At 42.6% G+C, this 22,170-nt stretch overlaps 1 protein-coding gene across 2 annotated transcripts in view; it reads left to right on the top strand.

Annotated features, from left to right (window-relative positions):
• The window catches only part of ZNF236 (zinc finger protein 236), a 461,432-nt gene that overhangs the window by 254,742 nt on the left and 184,520 nt on the right, over positions 1-22,170 (top strand). For both annotated transcript variants that reach the window (XM_073631228.1, XM_073631227.1), the window contains exon 21: positions 20,570-20,855. In XM_073631228.1, coding sequence (XP_073487329.1) covers positions 20,570-20,855 — 286 coding nt within the window. The remainder of the gene's footprint in view (positions 1-20,569; positions 20,856-22,170) is intronic.

Below are 22,170 nucleotides of genomic sequence, written 5' to 3'. Positions count from 1 at the left end.
TTTATACTCAGCACCAAAGCTGAACTTTATTAGCAGCATTGTTTTTTGCTAGGCTATTGCTCAGCGAGTTGTGCATTTACTTAGTGCCTCTGCTTTTTGTGCTCAGCACTATGGCTCCCAAAAAAAGACACCACAAAGGTACCAAAAATCCACCCCCAGGCCCTGGGAACTCCAGTCGTGCCACCACACTGTCATTCTCTCCTGAAATACCAGATATGGCAAGCCAGGGTGAATCATTGGAACCAGTTGGTGCAGCTGCTTCTCACATCTCAGCCCCTGTATACGTGACTGAAGATGCATTTTCCTCCGCCCCACAGGGCCTAGAAGGAAGATTAGTGGCTTTAATCGCATCCTCCATCCAAAAAGATAGGAAGTGTGTTAGATCCCCCTCCCCCACCTCAGACCCTTTACAAAGGGAACAGTGGGTACAGGATGAGGTGTTACCCTGAGGCGATCAGGAGGAAAGACAAACCAATGACGACTCTGTGGAGGAAACAACGGTAGATCGACCTTTTTCAGCCTCGCAATCTGAGAAATTGCTGGTAAGATCTCTTACGGAGATGGTTCGCTCCACTTTCATGCTGCCCCTAACAGAGCCTGCTGAAAGTTTGGTTTCTTCCTTGGGTTCCTTAAAACCTTCACAGCCTTTGCATGCGTTTCCTGTCCATGCATTACTAGAACAGCTTATTTATGCTGAATGGGATCACCCGGATAAGCATTTTCTCCCTCCAAAGAGATTCTCAGTTCTCTATCCCATGGAGGAGAAATTCACCAAAAGATGGAATATACCAGCAGTTGACGCTGTGATTTCCATTGTGAATAAAAGACTAACTTGTCCAGTAAACAATGCACAAATGCTTAAGGATCCAACAGATAAAAGGTTGGAATTCCTGTTAAAATCCTCTTTTTCCTTGGCAGGTGCCATTACTCAGCCTGCAGTTGCTTCAATAGGCATCTGTCAGTCCCTAAAGGACCAGTTTAGACAAGCCCTTAAGGAGGCTCCTGTACAACAAGCCCAGGATCTGGCCGAACTACCAAAAACATTGTTTTGCCATAGATGCCATGAAAGATTCTATTCACAAGGCGTACCGCCTTGCACTTGTGCTAGTACACATGCGTAGGATACTGTGGTTAAAAAATTGGTCAGCCGAAGCACCATGTAAAAGGCTCCTGACTGGTTTTCCTTTTCATGGGGAGCTGCTATTTGGACAAATACATCCAAATGATTTCTAGTGGGAAAAGTACTCTTTTGCCAGTCAAAAGAAAGTATAAATGCCCTTCATTTAAGCGGACTCTTTCTCCTGCGCCAGACGCATCCGCCTCCAGGCAGTGGCGACGGCCTCCGCTGTCAGACTCTAGAGGAAAGCCTCAGGGTCAGGCCCAGGCACAAAAGAAGTCCTGGGGCGGAAAAACCTGCAAAGCAGAATTCCAAAGCCTCATCATGAAGGGGCGCTCCCCCTCGCCAGAGTGGGGGGAAGACTTCTGCAATACTCAGAAGTCTGGCAAGAGGAAATTCAGGACAGATGGGTCATCTCCACGATGTCTCTAGGGTACAAACCAGAATTTCAGAAATGTCCACCCTCTCGTTTTCTGAGATCAAATGTTCCCAAAGATCCAGGGAAAAGGCAATCTCTGTTTCGGGCACTAGACCAATTACTGGCTCAGGGGGTGATCATAGAAATTCCCATAGAAGAGCAAGGTTCGGGGTTTTATTCAAACCGCTTCACGATACCAAAACCAAATGGAGATGTCAGACCCATTCTAGATCTAGAGAGAGAGTCTAAATCAGTCCCTGAAGAAACCGCTCCTTTCGCATGGAGTCGATCAGATCAGTGGTGTCTATCCTACTAGGAGGGGAACTTCTGGCGTCTATCGACATCAGGGATGCATATCTGCATGTCCCTATATTTCCCGCTCACCAAAGGTTTCTGCGGTTCGAAGTAGAACAGCAGCATTTCCAGTTTGTAGCCTTGCCCTTCGGGCTGGCTACAGCACCCCAGGTATTTACAAAAGTCCTGACCCCACCTCTAGCCAGGTTAAGGGCACAGGGCATAACAGTCTTGGCATCCTTAGATGATCTGTTGCTAATAGACCAGTCGGTGGCTCGTTTGGAGCAAAGCGTATGCATTACAACCAGTTACCTGGAAAATCTGGGTTGGATTCTCAACCTAGTCTTCCTTAAAACCGCTAAAAAAGGCTGGAGTGCTTGGGTCTGATCATAGACACAGTCCAGAAAAAGGTGTTCTTACCTCAGGCAAAGATTAACTCCATAAGAGAGCTGGTGCGGATGGTCAGGTCAAAAGGAGATCCCTCCATTCGCCTTTGCATGAGGTTGTTAGGAAAGATGGTGCCTTCATTCGAAGCGGTTCCCTATGCCCAGTTCCATTTGAGACTGTTGCAAAACAGTATCCTGTTGGCTTGGAACAAAACGATTCAAGCTTTAGACTTACCAATGCAGCTGTCCCCAAGGGTGTCCCAAGGGTGGTTACTAACCCAGAATCAGCTGAAAGGAAGATCCTTCAGACCAGTTATCTGGAAAGTGGTAACGACAGATGCCAGCCTTTCAGGTTGGGGAGCAGTACTAGAGAAGACAACTGTCCAGGGACAGTGGTCAAGAACCAAAAGAGCCTTGCCCATCAACATCCTAGAGATTCGGGCAGTGCGTCTGGCTCTAAAGGCCTGGACTTTCAGGTTACAGGATTGTCCTGTCAGGATCCAATCCGACAATGCCACAGCTGTGGCCTATATCAATCACCAAGGGGGCACCAAGAGTCTTGCAGCGCAGACAGAGGTGTACCATATTCTAACTTGGGCAGAAAGGAATGTTCCGTGCCTATAGACAGTCTAAATTCCGGGAGTAGTGAATTGGCAGGCGGACTACTTGAGTCGCCAGCAGTTATTCCCTGGGGAATAGTCCCTTCACGCCGACATCTTTCGGGCTGTTTGCCAAAAATGGAGGACTCCGGACGTAGATCTTCTGGCGTCCAGATTTAACATGAAGTTAGTCAACTTTGTGTCCAGGACAAAGGATCCACTTTCATGCGGAACAGATGCGTTGGTAACCCCGTGGGATTAGTTTTCACTGATTTATGCATCCCCCCATTCAGTTGCTGCCACGACTTCTTTGCAGGATCAAGCTGGAAAGAAAGCCGGTAATTCTGGTAGCCCCAGCGTGGCCAAGGTCCTGGTATGCAGAGATCGTAAAGATGACAGTTAAGGATCCATGGTCCCTTCCATTACGGCCAGACCTACTCTTACAGGGGCTGATATTCCATCCTACATTAGGAAATCTAAATTTAACGGCTTGGCTATTAAAACCCACATTCTGAAGAAATATGGGCTTTCCGGATAATTTATCTCTACCTTGAATAATGCAAGGAAGCCAGCTTCCAGAACTATATATTATAGAGTCTGGAGGGCTTATGTTTCCTGGTGTGAATCCAAGGGTTGGCCCCCCCACAGAAGTATATCATAGGCAGAATTCTTGCCTTTCTACAATTAGGGGTAGAGATGAAGCTGGCCTTGAGTACTATCAAGGGCCAAGTCTCAGCTTTATTGGTCTTATTTCAAAGACCGCTTGCTACACATTCTTTAGTCCGGGGTTTTATGCAAGGGGTGATGCGGCTTAATCCGCCAGTCAGACCTCCTTTGAACCCTTGGGACTTGAACTTAGTTTTGTCAGTGTTACAAAAACAGCCATTTGAACATCGCGATACAGCACATTCCCTTAGTGCTTCTGACAAGGAAGTTAGTATTTTTGGTTGCTGTATCCTCAGCAAGGAGGGTTTCAGAATTGGCTGCTCTTTCTTGTAAAGAGCCATACTTGATTATTCATGAGGACAGAGTGGTGTTACGCCCTCGTCCAGATTTTTTGCCAAAAGTGGTTTCAGGTTTCCACCTGAACCAAGCTATTGTCCTGCCATCGTTTTTTCCAAAACCATGTTCCAGGGAAGAGAAGTCACTACATTGTCTTCATGTGGTGAGAGCGATAAAAGTCTATTTAAAGATGACTGCTCAGATTCGGAAGACTGATGTCTTATTTGTACTGCCAGAGGGTCCTAAGAAAGGACAGGCAGCATTGAAATCCACTGTCACTAAGTGGATTCGGCAGGTTATAATTCAGACTTATGGTTTAAGGTTTAAGATTCCACCTTTTCAAGTCAAGGCGCACTCTACCAGGGTGGTTAGTGCTTCTTGGGCAGTGCGTCACCAGGCCTCCATGGCTCAGATCTGTAAGGCCGCAACCTGGTCTTCAGTACATACATTCACCAAGTTTTATCAGGTGGATGTAAGAAGGCATGATGATATTGCCTTTGGGCACAGCGTGCTGCAGGCAGCAGTATAGGACCTCAAGTTTGGGGTTGCCCTACGGGTTGTGTCTAACTCCCCTCAAATAGCATTGCTATGGGATGTCCCACATAGAGATTACTATGGTGCTCTTTGTCCCATGATGTACAATAAAGAAAATAGGATTTTTATAACAGCTTACCTGTAAAATCCTTTTTTTCCTTTTGAGGTTTAGGTATATTGCTTTGCTACAAAAACTGAGGTACTCCTGGTAGAAAAGGGGTTATATAGGGAGTGAAATTCCTGTATTGGGTATACCTGTGTCCATCACCTGAAGGTGCCTATATGTCCACATAGTGATTACTATGGTGCTCTGTGTCCCATGATGTACTCCAAGAAAAGGCATTTACAGGTAAGCTGTATTATTTAGGTGACAACTCTCTTTCTGCATTTTCCAAAAACTTGTGACAAAAAAAGTCCTCAAAAGACTCAGTGCCTCCTAAAAAAAAATACCTTGGAGTGTTTGATTTCCAAAATGGGGTAATTTTTTGGGTGTTTCCACTTTCCTGGTGTTCCAGGGCCTTATAACAGAAACTAATGCCACGTACACATGAGCGGACTTTCCGGCATACTTGGTCCGACGGACTAGAGTCTGCCAGACAATCCGACCGTGTGTAGGCTCCGGCGGACTTTTCCAGTGGACCTAGATTTGAAACAAGTTTTAAATCTTTCCGTCGGACTCAGTTTCTGGCGGAAAGTCCACTTGTCTGTGTGCTGGTCCGACGGAAAGCCCGCTAGTGTGTATGCTGGTCCAACGGACCAGATACGAAGCAAGGGCAAGGTATTGCATTTCGCGCTCGCTGCAATAGGAAAAACAAATGTTCCTATTGCGGCGAGCGCGGGTCATACCAGGCCCTTAGGTCTGGTATGGATTTTAAAGGGAAGCCCCCCTACGCGGTGTGGGGTCCCCCCTAAAATCCATACCAGACCCCGATCCGAGCACGCAGCCCGGCCGGTCAGGAAAGGGGGTGGGGACGAGCGAGCGCCTCCCCCCTCCTGAACTGTACCAGGCCGCATGCCCTCAACATGGGGGGGTGCCTTGGGGGAGGGGGGGCCCTGCGGGGCCCTCCCACCCCAAAGCACCTTGTCCCCATGTTGATGAGGACAAGGCCTCTTCCCGACAACCCTGGCCGTTTGGTTGTCGGGGTCTGCGGGCTGGGGGCTTATCGGAATCCGGGAGCCCCCTATAATAAGAGGGCCCCCAGATCCCGGCCCCCCAACCTATGTGAATGAGTATGGGGTACATGGTACCCCTACCCATTCACCTAGGGAAAAAGTGTCAATAAAACACACTACACAGGTTTTTAAAATAATTTATTAAACAGCTCCGGGGGGTCTTCCTCCGGCTTCGGGGGTCTTCTTCCGGCTTCGGGGGTCCCTCCAGTTCCTCTTCTTCCAGTTCTTCGGCCGGCTCCTCCGTTGTCTTCAGGCCGCTCTCTTGCCAGCGGAGGTCCGGACTTCTGGGCATCTAGGCTTCCTGGCTTCTTGTCTTCTTCCCTCTTCTCTTCTCCAGATGTTGACACAACGCTCTCTCCGGCTAGACTGCTCTCTGAGGGCTCCGTTGTGACTTATATAGGCGGAGACCCCGCCCCCTTATGATGTCACAGTCCCTGGGCATGCTGGGACTGTGACATTTTAGGGGGCGTGGTCAACATCACCCGGTGACCACGCCCTCTAAAACGTCACAGTCCCAGCATGCTCAGGGACTGTGACATCATAAGGGGGCGGGGTCTCCGCCTATATAAGTCACAACGGAGCCCTCAGAGAGCAGTCCAGCCGGAGAGAGTGTTGTGTCAACATCTGGAGAAGAGAAGAGGGAAGAAGACAAAAAGCCAGGAAGCCCAGAAGTCCGGACCTCCGTTGGCAAGAGAGAGGCCTGAAGACAGCGGAGGAGCCGGCCAAAGGACTGGAAGAGGAGGAACCGGAGGGACCCCCGAAGCCGGAAGAAGACCCCCGAAGCCGGAGGAAGACCCCCCCCGGAGCTGTTTAATAAATTATTTTAAAAACCTGTGTAGTGTGTTTTAGTGACACTTTTTCCCTAGGTGAATGGGTAGGGGTACCATGTACCCCATACTCATTCACATAGGGTGGGGGGCCGGGATCTGGGGGCCCTCTTATTATAGGGGGCTCCCGGATTCCGATAAGCCCCCCCACCCGCAGACCCCGACAACCAACGGCCAGGGTTGTCGGGAAGAGGCCCTTGTCCTCATCAACATGGGGACAAGGTGCTTTGGGGTTAGGGGCCCCGCAGGGCCCCCCCCTCCCCCAAGGCACCCCCCCCATGTTGAGGGCATGCGGCCTGGTACGGTTCAGCAGGGGGGGGCGCTCGCTCGTCCCCACCCCGTTTCCTGACCTACCTGGCTGCGTGCTCGGATCGGGGTCTGGTATGGATTTTAGGGGGGACCCCACGCCATTTTTTCGGCGTAGGGGGGCTTCCCTTTAAAATCCATACCAGACCTAAGGGCCTGGTATGACCAGCGGCGGGGCTCGCAAGGTGTCAATCTCGCCGATAAAAGCGGCAAGATTGACTTCCTTTTCTAGTCCCGCCGCACCTGAGTCACGTTCAAAATGAACGGACTTGTCCATGTGTGGGCAAGTCCGTTCATTCTGAAAGTCCGCCGTAACTCCGGCGAAAGTCCGTCGGAAAGACGGGCGGACTTAGCCCGCTGGAAAGTCCAGTCTGTGGGCAAGTCCGTCCGTTTTAAAGTCCGGCGCACCTGGCGGACAAAGTCCGGCTAAAAGTCTGCCGAGCAAAGTCAGCCGTAAAGTCCGCTCGTGTGTACGCAGCATAAGAAAAACGTTTTCAAAATGTTTGTTCTTTTACTATATACAATGGGGACGGAAAGTATTCAGACCCCCTTAAATTTTTCACTCTTTGTTATATTGCAGCCATTTGCTAAAGTCATTTAAGTTCATAAGTCCAGCTGTGTTTGATTATACTGATTGGACTTGATTGGGAAAGCCACACACCTGTCTATATAAGACCTTACAGGTCACAGTGCATGTCAGAGCAAATAAGAATCATGAGGTCAAAGGAACTGCCTAAAGAGCTCAGAGACAGAATTGTCGCACATTAATGAAGAAAAAAAATGAACATTTCAGCAAATGGCTGCAATATAACAAAGAGTGAAAAATTTAAGGGGGTCTGAACACTTTCCGTCCCCACTGTATATAGTAGTGATTAACGATTTCCCGCCTAACCCATTATAAAAATACAGCCGAGCAGGGGTACCATTATACTTAGTGGACGTTATAAGATTTCCTCTCATTCACACGTCTACTGCATACCCACTGTGTTTACCGGACACACTGATCTCAGCAGTACCATGTGATCGCTGTGACCAATCACAGCGATCACATGTCAGTTGTACACAATAGCTTTCATTCATAGCCATTCATTGTGTACTATTGTGATCTCTGTGATTGGCCCTGTACCACCTGTGACCAATCACCGCACGCCTGTACCATGTGATAGCTAATCACAGCTATCACAAAAGTACACAATAGCACATGAATAGATGCCATTAATAAAAATTTCTTATATAGTGATCATCACAAAAAATCCTGATCACCTCTCCAGAGCAGGGAAAAACATTTTGAAAACAATTTTGGATTCAATTTCTTAATTTTTTCAAAAAAATGTGCTTAAAAAAATTACAACTTCAAAAAACTTGCCATGCCTCTTACTAAATACCTTGGACTGTCTACTTTCCACAAGGGTCATTTGGGGTATTTGCACTGTTCTGACATTTTAGGGCCTCAAGAATGAGATAGGCAGTACAACAGGATTTATCCATTTTCAAATATATAACACCATAGACTACATATTTTTTGCGCAACTTTTTACCAAAAAAAAAGAAATGTAGCAGAATACATTGTGGCCTAAAGTTATGAAAATGTTATTTGTAAAAGTTTATAACATAAACTAAGAAATAATTGAAAAACATTTTTTTCACATTTTCTGTATTTTTCATTTATATAGCAAAACTAAAAAACTCAGTAGTGATGAAATGCCACCAAAAGTAAGCTCTATCTGTCTCAAAAAAATAAAATTTGTTGTATGAGTTAGTAATTGGCATCCAAAGTGTGGCAGCACTGAAATCTGAAAAATGGCCAGGACTGAAGGGGGGTTAAACAGTCTGGTCTTGAGGTGGTTAATACAAATACACAAAGCTTGTGAGAAAATGGCTGCTGTGTTACATTGTGTTCATCTGACATATGCATTTTTACTACAGTTCATCTGGTCTCACAAAGACATACAATAAAATAGCTTCTGTATTCATGATCAATATAGTTTACCAGATATACGTGCATTTTAATTCGAATTATGTAGAAACACAAAGTTACAGTGATGTAACTTTAGTGTTAAAATGTAGATTTTCTTTTTTGCATTCTATTCGCAGTATAAACAAAATCACAGTGCAAGGGAAAGGAAAAAAAAATATCTAAAGATTCCAAGCAAGCTAATGCATTGTCAAAATGATATATTTGACAATGTACATTCGGTATTGCTGATTGTCCAGCTGAAAATCATCATGTATTTTTGGACACTCAAATAGTTCCATTACAGCCACCAAATGGTAACCAGTTATATGAAGATGCAAATCGCAAAATCTACAGTATTCAAAAAAAGTACATATTCAGGATTGCTTATAAAATGTTAAATAATTACTTTGTTCTGTTCTTTCTTTCTTTTGACTTCTGCCCTAATTTTGACAGTTAAATCACATTGTACCTTGAAAAACATTTATATATCACTTTGGTCTTTAAAGTGGAACTTTATCCATAACAACTTGACTTCAATCTAAATTTATTGAAAAATATTTTTGCATACGTAATAATCATACACAAGTGGTACTTACGTACCGACAAAATAAACATAAAAATAAAACAATAAACTGTGCTTTTTAAGAGAATCTGAAAATACGGGTGCATATAATATATAAACACCCCATGGAGAACATAACATGTATGTTACATAGGCGGATGCTGGTGCACAAATGGACCAGTACGAATTCATGGCTATATGTGAGATATATGGCACCAATTGCTAGGTCTAAGAGTGCAATATCCACCCCCCATACCAATGGACGTTATGATCAACAATATATCGGTCTTTAGCTACATCTCCACAGAGGATACTACTAGCAAAAGGGAAAAAAAACGACCACTTTACAGACAAAGAAAAAGAATATAGCCCGAAAAAAACACAGAGCATAACGCAGCCAGGAGTGGGCAAAAATTCAAAGCTTCACAAAAGCTAGATTCCGGTCCTATAATGGTTCTATAATGGAGAATTTGCACTTCTGTTGACTCCCGAAATACCTTCCAAGAGAGCCATATTTGATAGTATTGTTCATATGTATCCAATTTGTGCACCAGCAGTGATGTCATCCCCTCAATGTAGTCCATTTCTGCAACCCACTCAATCAAAGGGGGAACCTATGTTGTCTGCCAATGGCGTGGTATAACCCGGCCGTCAAAAGGAAACTCTTTTTGATACACTTGAAGGAGCTCGTTAAAATAGAGAGCAAAGTAATTTGCGGGTTTTTGGGAGCATTCACCCCTGTAACAGTGGTATAAGAGCTGAAAAATCCGGTCCCAAATTTCTTGAATTGGAGAGCATTCCCACCAGATATGTAGGAGAGAGCCCTTAGAAGAGTGACAACGCCAGTATGTTTTTAGAAACATCCTGATGTATCTGATGGAGCAGCACTGGACATCAGTATGTTTTACCCAAAGTGTAAACCCCCCCCCCTTCCTTTCTTATTTTTGGAAGGTTTTTTTTTTGGGGGGGGGGGGGGTAGAGCAGTACCTAGCTTTTGTAGATACCCGTTCCCACTTTCACTCTTTTCTTTCTTTTTTTTTTTTTTTTTTAAACGTTAGCGGCTATAGTATTTGTAGCTTTTTGCTTTTCTAGCTTTTTGTTTAAAGCGGAGTTCCACTCTTACTTGCGTGCATGTCCACATTTGTTGCCGATAGCTTCACCATTCCTTTTTGAATAGTGTCTTTTTTATTAATTTTTTTTTTACATATAGTATCTTTTTTTTTTTTTTCCCGTTGAAAACATTCCATTATATGCTTTTTTGCATTGGCTCCTGGGATACCAGTGTAATCGATCCCAGGAGTCAATGGTCACCCTCTGCTTCTAGCATTGCGTTATTTCTAAACCAGAAATGATGCAATGCTAGTGGAGGTGGGGGACATTGCTATGGCAACCTGCTATACACATAGTGGACCGTTAAAGTTCCCACTGCCTATGCGTGAGATCAGGAGGTGCTTGCTGGGTAGACAGCAGCACCTAAACCCGGAAGAGACTCCTAGCGGGCTTCAGCAACCCACACTCAGAATGGATGCTTACTGGATCAGGAGGGTACAGTGAGTACCAATACTTTTACTAACGCAGAAAACTTTGTCAGATGCCGCATATGCCGATTTTTAATCCATTAGGTGACTATTACAGGGGCGATTTTAAAAAAAGAAAAAAAAAAGTCCTGAACTCCGCCTTAATCAGTGTATGACTTATTCAGGATGAGATAGTACCTTACTAGATTTTTTAAACAGTATAGGCCCTTATTTTTAATCTTTAGGTTGGGAGCATGAAATTGTCCAAAATGTCTTGGTATGCATATAATAAATTGTGTTAGGGACCTCGCGCTATGAATTTATAAGTGCTAAATTAAGTAATTTGGTGTCAGAGCTGCTCCCCTGAAAAGTGCAATATGCTGACTTTTAAATCTTAAAGTGATAAGTGGTAGGGGACGCTAGAGAACTAGAAACCTTAAATTAATAATAACAAAAAATAGGAACTACTAGTCAACGCAATTAATGTGCATCGTGCTGAGTGAATAAAAATTCATAATAATGGTGATACATTCATAGGTCAATTTTTCAAAGTCCATTAGTAATCTTTTGTGCTGTGAATCTTATCCATAACACTGTCACCAAGGTAAATCTTGTGAATATCACCCGATGGAGTGTAAGTGAATTTCCTACTAACCAAATGGGCATAAACTCTTTAATTAAAAAAAAGGTTGCAACAGGCTGTTTTGTATAAATCTGTGGGTTTTGCTGATCTGAAACAGGAAAAGATCTTGCGAGCCACAATAATCCAGTACCTTAGTGGAGAAACAACTGAATAAATACCCGGCTGCAAACGCAGATCACGTATTCATAACCGTGCAGTGAAACATAAACAAAAAATTGCGTTGCGCTTGGGAATATATCTAAGTGTCTATACACCCTGGTGATATCACATGAAAAAATCTAAAGTGCAATGTGCAGATAATATGGATCTAAAACCAACTCTGCGTACTTAAATAAATAAATATATCAACACGTGCAGCAAGGTGCCGTGTGCAATGAATCCCAAAGTGTAATGTGCAAACAATACGTATCTAGATCATGTGATATAAAAATATAACAATATGAATCATTTGAATAAATAAATATATGAAGCAACAAAACATAAATACCTGAATAAATGTGCACAATAAATGATGTACTATGCATATATCACATAAAAAATCCACTGTAATTATAAAAGTGATAGGTGAAAGAAAATAAATAAATAAGTAAATAAACCACTTGTGTGATAGGTAGACTATAATCGTCCTTATTTATAATGTTGAAGACTATAATCGTCCTTATTTGTGAGAAATCTTCCAACACAGCAATGTGAAGTGATAAATTCCAACAGAGATCAATATAATAATAGTGCTTCAGAGAAAAAAAAGTTCCAGTGCTAAATCAAAAGTGCCCAAATCATGCCGTGAAGTGCCTCGGTGACCCCCAATGTGGTTACGCTCACCTTAGATTAGTGTAACTTAGGATCGCTATCTATAAGATTGTTTCTTTATATATTTTTTAATACTGGCTATAGGAGTGCTGTGCGGTGTGTCCCTTATTCCCCTTCCTAGCTCCGTCCTGGATATTTGTTGTAGCACACATTTTCCCCTAAGACTAGCATGATTAGAGAGATCACATAGGTATAATGTCTCTGTGCTGTGGATAGAGGAGCGGAGCCCAATACACAAATGTCTGCGGTCTTACACAAAATGGCCGCTGTCAATGTATTTAAACTGCAGAGCGTCCGTCCAATCATATCCCCCTGATGAAGACACGTGACTCCCTGTGTCAAAGACGCGTAGGGGAGGGGCCAGGACGGAGCGATCAGCACAGAGCTGGGTTGTGGATCTCTCATACCCCGCAGCACGCCGTATAGCGTTTTTGGCTTGAAATGCACACTAGCACCTTATAAATGTGAGTACCCCACCGTGGGGATTGGGTGTCATTTTAATAAAATATTTAGCGGTATCACACTATATAGCCTTTCTCTTTTTTTGGTACGGTATTTGTGGAGCCATATAGAGAATCTGCTTGGAGAATCAGCTGTTATCAATCATTGAGCCCAGGGGTGGCTCCACAGCGTGTATTGACGCAGCTGAACACTGTCACACGCTCTAAGGTGAGCGTAACCACATTGGGGGTCACCGAGGCACTTCACGGCATGATTTGGGCACTTTTGATTTAGCACTGGAACTTTTTTTTTTCTCTGAAGCACTATTATTATATTGATCTCTGTTGGAATTTATCACTTCACATTGCTGTGTTGGAAGATTTCTCACAAATAAGGACGGTTATAGTCTTCAACATTATAAATAAGGACGATTATAGTCTACCTATCACACAAGTGGTTTATTTACTTATTTATTTATTTTCTTTCACCTATCACTTTTATAATTACAGTGGATTTTTTATGTGATATATGCATAGTACATCATTTATTGTGCACATTTATTCAGGTATTTATGTTTTGTTGCTTCATATATTTGAATGTGTTCTTAGATTCATATTGTTATATTTTTATATCACATGATCTAGATACGTATTGTTTGCACATTACACTTTGGGATTCATTGCACACGGCACCTTGCTGCACATGTTGATATATTTATTTATTTAAGTACGCAGAGTTGGTTTTAGATCCATATTATCTGCACATTGCACTTTAGATTTTTTCATGTGATATCACCAGGGTGTATAGACACTTAGATATATTCCCAAGCGCAACGCAATTTTTTGTTTGTTTTTGTTTAGGTTTTGCTGATCTGCCACTGGAGCTGAGACTGGAAACCTTTAGGATCCTCCTTTCCACCGTGGTTATACTATTAAGAAATAAACATAAAGCGGGACCATAGCGTGATAATGTTTAATAAAAACAATGGTATAAAAGCAATGCCACACTGGCTGCTCACATTTTGTAGTGCCTTGTCCCGGCACTGGGAATTACAGCAAAAACCACCATGTGGTGAAGACCGCAGCCGCCCAGCCTCCGCTGGGTGTCTGCCGTGCGTTCCACCGCTGTGGTGTAAGAAACCGGAAGTCAATGACTAGAAATGACATGACCGGGATGCGCCTCGACGTACACTTCATTCTACAACATCATTCGGAAGCATCCTGATCACTAGGCAGAATATGTTAAATACCTTCAAAGTGGGATGTGTTTGGCGGAGCGTAGCTGTCTCCACCCCTCTCGATGTAAAAAGGCACAACCCCCATGTTTGTGACTACAAACCTACATTCAGTGAAACCCACTCTGCAGAAGGCCCTGATGTAATACCCTTTACATATAAAATTTGAATTTTATCCAAAATATGAAAACATTTAATGTACATGAAAGATTCAATTGATACCATATATAGAAAAGATATATAGATAAGATCTATAGATAAAAAATACCTAAAAACAATATGAAAATATAGATGTATAGGCATGTATAAAAATACACACAGATACACATATATATAGGGCTGGAATATGTATAAATGCCCTATTTTCCCATATTATTTATACAGACATAAAAATACATTATGAGACATCCCATGACTTTTGGGGGTCTAGGGACTGTTAGGAAAGTGTTTGAAAATTCAGTCATTAGTTAAGAAGCAATTTAGGTCCAGGTCTATATTCATACCTAAAGGCTGCAAAATGTCTAATTTATACAGCCATTTTGTTTTGTTCTGTGACACAGCTCTTTTTTGATGAGTACCTATCCAATGCCTTTTCATTTTTTCTATACCATAGAAAACAAGTAAAGTTGGATCTAAGTGATTTGACACACTGTGTTTGGGGAACCCATTTTTTATATTTGCTAGATGTTCATTGATTCTGGTGCGTAATTTGCGTGTGGTCCTACCCACGCACTGTTTTGGGCACTAATGCATAACTGACATGGTCAGAGTCAAAAGTTATTAAAGATTTTATTTGGAATTTTTGTTTTGTGAATACTGACTGGAAATTGTCAATTTTACTTTTAGATGTTTTGGAGGTTTTACATGCTTTGCACCTCGTGCAATAGTAAAAACCTTCCCTATCCAAAAAGGTTGTGGTTCTTTTAGGGGGGTCCTGGATGTTGGTTGCAATTCTATTTCTAAGCCCTGGGGCCCGTTTGTAGATAAATTGGGGTCTGGTTGCTAGTACTTTTTTTAAATCTTCATCCTTCATAAGGATGGGCCAGTGTTTTAAAAAAAAAAAAATCTACATCTCGATATTGCCGGTTTAAACCTGTAATAAACGCTATATCACCTACGATTGATGTTTTTTTAATTATTTTTAGTCAAAAGGGACTCTCTACTCATGTTAAGGACTTTTTTTTGGCATTTATCTAAAGCTCTGGGGGAATAACCTTTCTCTATGAATCTGTCTGTGGGAATGGTTGATTGCATATTGTAATCATTTATGTTGTCATTTATACAAAATTAGTCAAAGTAATAAGGAAGCTAAAAGCATTGGTGCGGTTGATACATATACAGTATATATACCATATACCAAGGTTACATAGATGGAATGGCTGCTGGTCAGTGGCGTAGCGTGGGTTGTCAGCGCCCGTGGCAAGGCAAGTTATTTGCGCCCCCTAACCTGCGGACAATTCGCACTCCCTGAGTCCCTTCCCTTCCTACAATAATACTGACCTACCTGACCACTAATCTGATTCCTATACTGACCACTACACTAACCTCCTACACTGACCTACATGATTCCTATACCGACCACTACACACTGACCACTACACACTAACCTACCTGATTCCTATACTGGCCGCTACACTACTACTACACTATACAATACACTGACCTATCTCATTCCTATACTGACCCTTACACTGACCTACCTGATTCCTACATCGACCACTACACTACACACTGACCTACCTGATTCCTGTACTGACCACTACACTACACACCAACCTACCCGATTCCTACATCGACCACAACTATACAATCCACTATATACTGACCACTACACACCACACCAACCTACCCGATTCCTACATCGACCACTACACTACACACTGACCTACCTGATTCTTACATCGACCACTACACTACACACTGACCTACCTGATTCCTATACTGACCACTACACTACACACCACACCAACCTACCTGATTCCTACATCGACCACAACACTATACAATCCGCTATACACTGGCTATTACATTACACTACACACCACACCAACCTACCTGATTCCTACATCGACCACTACACACTGACCACTACACTATACAATCCACTATACACTGACCACTACACTACACTACACACCACACCAACCTACCTGATTCCTATACTGACCACTACACTATACTACTACACTACCCACTACACAATACACTAGCCACTAACCACTACACACCACACTGACCACTACACGAAACGCCACACACTGACCTACCTGATTCTTATACTGACCACTACACTATACTACTACACAATACACTACACTATCCACTGACCATTACACTACACACCACACCAAACTAACTTACCTGATTCCTATACTGACCACTACACTACATACCACACTGACCACTACACACTACTAACCACTACACACTGATCACTACACTGACCACTACACACTACCACACTACACACCGACCACTACACTACACACTGAACACTACACTACACACTGACCACTACACTACCCACAGACCACTACTACTCAATACACTACATACTGACTGCTAAACAGAGTATTGGTAACTGTAAGCGCAAACACACAAGTCCATATATAACAGGAGATATAAAGGGCTGAGCAACTTAGTCCATAGGGGACAGGCTGGAAGTTCAAGGATTAAGTGGTAACCGGTTATGTAATGGTTAAAGTAGGCTGGTAGGCTAGGCGGCTGCTGTCCTCAGAGAGCTGGATCTGTGATGGATGAGAGAGGGCTAGAGAAGGAAGCGCCACCTGAGTGTAGTAGTAACAAATGATGTTCAATGACACCAGGTAAAAACACACCTACAGGATAAAAACATATAAAAGGCTCATCTGTATAGGTATGTAGTCCTCGGTGTTCCCTCTGATCCTGTGGTGGTGACGCTGCAGGGATGCTGGATTACCAGGAGCTCCTTCTGTGGCCATCAGGAAGAGACTAGGGGCCGGCGTGGAGCGTGCATGACATCACAGGTCGTCCGTCTGCTTCCGGGTTCGGTATCCAGGGGAGGGATCGTCCAGGGAGGAGGGCTAGCAGGGAGGTTGAGAGAAGGCTACGCGCTCGGAGCCACTGCTCCTTCAATAGGCCTCCTTGAAGGAGCAGTGGGTTCACAATGCCACAATTTAAAGGGGACGTATTGCCCGTTTGCCCAGCCGTGCCATTGTGCCGACGTATATCATCGTGCGCTGGTCGGCATGTGGTTAAGTGACCAGGATCTGAATTTAACTAATCATAACTGGCTGTAGTATTCAAAGCCTGTTTCAAATTTTGGAAAGCGTATTCAGCCATTGGATTCCACTTGATCCCAACAAAGCTCCTGCCTTTGGTCAGGTTTTTTACAATAGTACCAAACGATATCCAGGAAGGTTCTAACTTCTTTTCTATTTGACACAAATAAAAAGAGAGACAGAACACTTCCTCTAGGATGGTGGGATTTTTAAGGGAGATGGTGTATCTGTAGTGGTAAGCCAGTACCACACAAATTAATAAAATTCAATTTTTTATTACAAAAATATTAAAAATGTATATGCATTGCAGACATACAAAAACATCAGAATTGACCATATAATGATTAGTTCAAAGAATCATTCGTGATTAGTCAGCCGACATGTTTCGCGAGAGGTTTCGCTTCATCAGGGCATAAACGACATCACAGATTTATTCTACAGTGTATAGAGAACAGGTAATGATTACATAATGGCCATCCATGAATACAGATCAAAAAACATCATATAGATAATCTGGAAGGAGGTTAATACTGGTAATGCTCACCTACTGGTATAGATCTACAAAGCAGATCAGCCACCACCATTGCCAAACGCCACCTAGTACCCCAGCTGAAGCATAATATCCATGGGTGCCAGATCCCAAGGGATAACGCTGACAAGGGAACCGGACCGCACATAAAGCAAGGCAAGAATCTAGTAAAAGAAACATAGCAGAGGAAGTTTCCTTAATACCCCCTATGGGTAGCAGGTATAAGTGCAAACATAATACTATAAGAATGTACCTCATTACAATAGGACATAGGTACAAAATAAAATAAAATAAATTTGTAGGAAGGGGCTGAGAGATTGAATCTTTTGTATAGTAATGTGCTGTATATGGTATACATATACATAGCCACATTTTGTAGAAAAACATAGGTACTTTCTAATCAGGCGATAATAAATATATAGCAATCTATATCAATGTGTCTAAAAGAAGCTTTAGGAGGTATATTAATAAGCCCGGCAACCTAAGTAAGATTTATAGTTGGCAATATTCCCTACAGTGTGGCATAAATGGTCATATTATTCATATCATGGGGAATCAAATGTCTCTATATGTGTAGAATCCAACCCAAGTAGCATAGCATAAAAGGGCCAAAGTAGTTCAATAATAAGATAAAACAGCAATATAACAATATGGATAGATACCCCCATATATATGATAACATGACTAAATAAATCCCAGATCAGCCAAAAATAAACATTGGGTATAGGAACATAAATGTCACGAGTATGCAGGCATAGCGCTTACCTAAAGAGGGGTTGTCGTATTGTTAAACTCCAATGGAGGAAGACAAGTGCCTGCCAATAACAGATGGGTAGTTGCAGGGTGCGTCTGTCAGACAGCACACCTGCGCTCACCATCTTTAAAAATGTGCGATCCTACCGTAAGCGAAAAAGGTCACTTGTTTTCTATTTGTTTTTTACATCTTTATTCAGAGTTTGTAGATTACATCACTTGTTTGTTTGTGACAGGCCAGTCCCCAGTTGCTTGTACCTTTTTATGCATTTGAGGTTTTCAACCCCGATGGCACATTTTTTGCGGTATGCTGCTAAGCTCTCTTTCCAATTAGAACTCCAGCCTGCACATTAGGGAGGTGACTTTCCCAATTTCTGCTCTAAATAACTACGTCATCTAGATAGGCTGCTGCAAAGTGTTGATGAGAGCTAAGAATCTTGTCCATCATTTTCTGGAATGTAGAGGGAGCCCTTTGTAACCCTAAGGATATTTGGGCATACTGCAAAAAAAACCTCCAGGGTAACAAAGGCCTTTTTTTTTTCTTTGCTCTGTGAGGGGGCTCTTATGTCCTAGCAAGTTAAAGAGTCCTGGGCTAGACCCAAACTCCCAATCAGTTCAGCAACCTGGGGCACAGAGTTAGTGTAAAAATTTGATTCTCCGTTTACTTTTTTTTCTAAAGTCATTACAAACTTTTAAGAAACCACCTGGCATGGTACCTAGGACTTTAAGACTACTTCATTTAGTTTTAGATTTTTCTATAAACCCATGGTCTAACAATGTCTGTATCCCCTCTGCCATTGCCTGTCTATGGGCTTCCAGAATTTGATAGAGCTTAAAGCAGAAGCAAACTTTGGGGTCCATGAGAATATCCTGTTTAATTACAATAGTTCACATGGGATGTTTTGTGGCAGAGATTAGGGACCTGGCTGATGTCCCTGGAAGCTGGAAATCACTGAAGTAGACACTGCTACTCCAGTGATCTCCACTTGCTCCATATCCCATACTTAGTGGCTGGCCTAATGCATTGTAAACACAGGAGGTCAGCTGCTCACCACGGCACCAATCGAGAATGCTTTGCGTTTTCCGATTGAATACAAAATGTTCTCTGGACGAGATGGAAGACGTGACATCACTGCTCCCCCCTCCACCTCGTCCAATAAGGAAATGCTTTGCATTCATTTGAAAAATGGAGAGCATTCTCTGTATGGCGCCCGTGCTGAGCAGCTGACTTCCTGTGTTCAGAATCCCCCAGGCCTGCTGTTCAGCACTGGAATGCCTGGAATTCTTTTTTTCTCATTTATAAATTTTTAATACTTCCTTCCTTCCCTATGTGGAAAGGTTATACTCTCACCAACCTGTTAAAACTTGTTGGGCCTCTTGAGCCACGAGCCATGGTTTTGGAGGTTGTATTTCTTAAAGGAACAGCATTGAGATATTGAGTATAATGTCATCCATCATGACAAGGATGCACTGGTGTCCCCTAGCCGACTTAATGACCAGTATGGGCAGGTCCATAGCTATTCACTTAAAAGGGACCTGAGTCACAGGCAATAGTATCATTAGACTGCAATAATGATGCCCACACACTGATTGAAATATATATGAAATTATCAGCTTTGTCTTGAGCATATAGAATATTAGAAAATAAAGGGTAGATATGTTCAAGAATAACAAAGAAGCATTCTCTCAGTCCTGTACTATAGAATATCAAGTTTGCTTTTCTTCATCTCCTTGCGACTCATGCGGTTAAAAAAAAATTATATTGACATTTCCATTTCCAATTTTCAAAAATAAATCCTCCTAGTAGCAGGCTTCTTCTGTCCAAAGTTACTTAAAATAAATTCAATCTGCATGTACTTCGATTTGGACTATTTGCAGACCTAGGAATTTTCAACTAACCACTTTAAAAGTGAGAATTAGTGTGACTAGCTTTTTCCTTTTAGTTGCCTGTAGCAGAAATAATTGTCAGGCTAAGTTTTGCTATTACATAAAGTCTCTTGCTACATCTTTCTTTGTGTCAAATGATAGATATGGTTTTTGTTTGTTTTTTTTAATGTGTAGATTTTCTCGTTTTCTAGTTTCTGTTCTCATTGCATACTATTAAAGCATAATGCTGATTTTTACTGGTTCATTTTTTAATTTGTTGTACATTGGGAAATATCCTAACAAATACAAAAGGTCAACTGTTCTTTTTTTACTTATTACAGGAGATGTATGTCTTGAAGAAGATGAGGAGAATTCAGAGAGACTAGCATCAAGGAAGTCCCGCCATGGCGTCATTACTTTCACAGAGGAGGAGACCGCTGAACTGGCAAAAATTCGACCTAGAGACGGAGCCACTATTTCTGAGAAAGTACTGGTGCAGTCAGCTGCAGAGAAAGATCGTATAAGTGAAATCAAGGACAAACAAGCAGAACTGGAAACTGAACCCAAATTTGCTAACTGCTGCAGTTACTGCCCCAAAAGCTTTAAGAAGCCCAGTGACTTGATTAGGTATACACTATTTACTTATATTTTACCATTAGAAAGAATGATAGCCTGCCCTGATTGATTTAGTAATAATTCACTTTGACAGTTGTGTTTTCGAAATTCAAAGAACTGTAGCTACAGCCTAGAATCTGGGGGCAGTTCTGTGGGATTAAAAACGAGTAGTAGAACTAAGATCATATTATGCGTGGAGATACCGGAAACATTACTAAGGTATTTTTTATCCTAACCAGTTTTCGACGCTGAGAATTCTACATACATTCAAATTTCATTGAAATACACAGGGCGTGTGTAGTATGCCCTGTCCTTCTGCACTGCTGCTGCTACCCCCATGCCCTTTGCTGGTTTTTCTCAACCGTCAAAATGAGAACTGGGAGTTGCTGAGTAAATACAACAGCTGTAACAGCTGATGCTGTAAACAAACAGGCCATCTATCCTTTACAACTGTTGCCCCAAGTTTAGGCTCTACAAGATATTTTTGATGCACCCGCTGTTTTCAGTCTTTATTTAGGTAGACTAAAAATCCTGACAAACTTTTTGTACCTACCAAGCATCTACCAGCCTTGTACAAATTTGAGGAAAATTTTGTTAGAAAGTGGCCTGCCGTCTCTGTGGATTTAGCCCTATCTAGAACTCTTTTCTGCTTGGCAGGCCCAATGCGGCCACATGTCTTGGCCAAGACTTTAACCTGTCAAATTCTAGCTGAAGGGTCTAGGGACATTAGAGGGGATCTTATCACTTTGGAAGATGATCCCTTGGTCATGCCTGCAGATTTGAACTACAGTGTCTGCTAGTTTTTAGAAGTCTCTCACTTCATCTCCCACCTGTGAACATAAGGTGGACCCTTTTGTTCAAATGTTAGGCATGCAGAGTGCTTACTTCACATGCCTTTTCGAAGAACAACACATCTTCAAGGTTTCCCCGGATGCCCTCATCAAGGATGTCACCAGTGGCAAAAGTACCCATCTTCCACAACAAAAGAAAGCTATGGCTCAGTTTGTAAAACTCCCATTTGGTTATTCTACGACCTCAACCTCGAGGTCCAAACCCAAGTCCACCTACAAGTTATAGTAGAAGTGGAAAAGACCTTTTTTTTTACACCAGTGCTAACTGTTGTCTGCTTAGGACTACTTTTGAGTTCATTTAACATTCTTCCATTTCACCCAGGCTTAGTGAAAGGGTATTGTGTGGCCCCATGAAATGTGTTGGCTGTCTTTTGCCTTGCTTGTAACCAGTTAAACAATAGAGATTCTGTATCAGTGGTTAATGCCAAAATCCAGGATGTCTTTTTGGAAGGTCTATCTTTGTATGCAGAAGGCAT

The sequence above is a fragment of the Aquarana catesbeiana genome, linkage group LG05, assembly GCF_042186555.1.
Source record: "Aquarana catesbeiana isolate 2022-GZ linkage group LG05, ASM4218655v1, whole genome shotgun sequence".
NCBI lineage: Eukaryota > Metazoa > Chordata > Amphibia > Anura > Ranidae > Aquarana > Aquarana catesbeiana.
The sequence above is the reverse complement of the archived record's forward strand: the minus strand, read 5'-3'. Positions and strand labels throughout refer to the sequence as shown.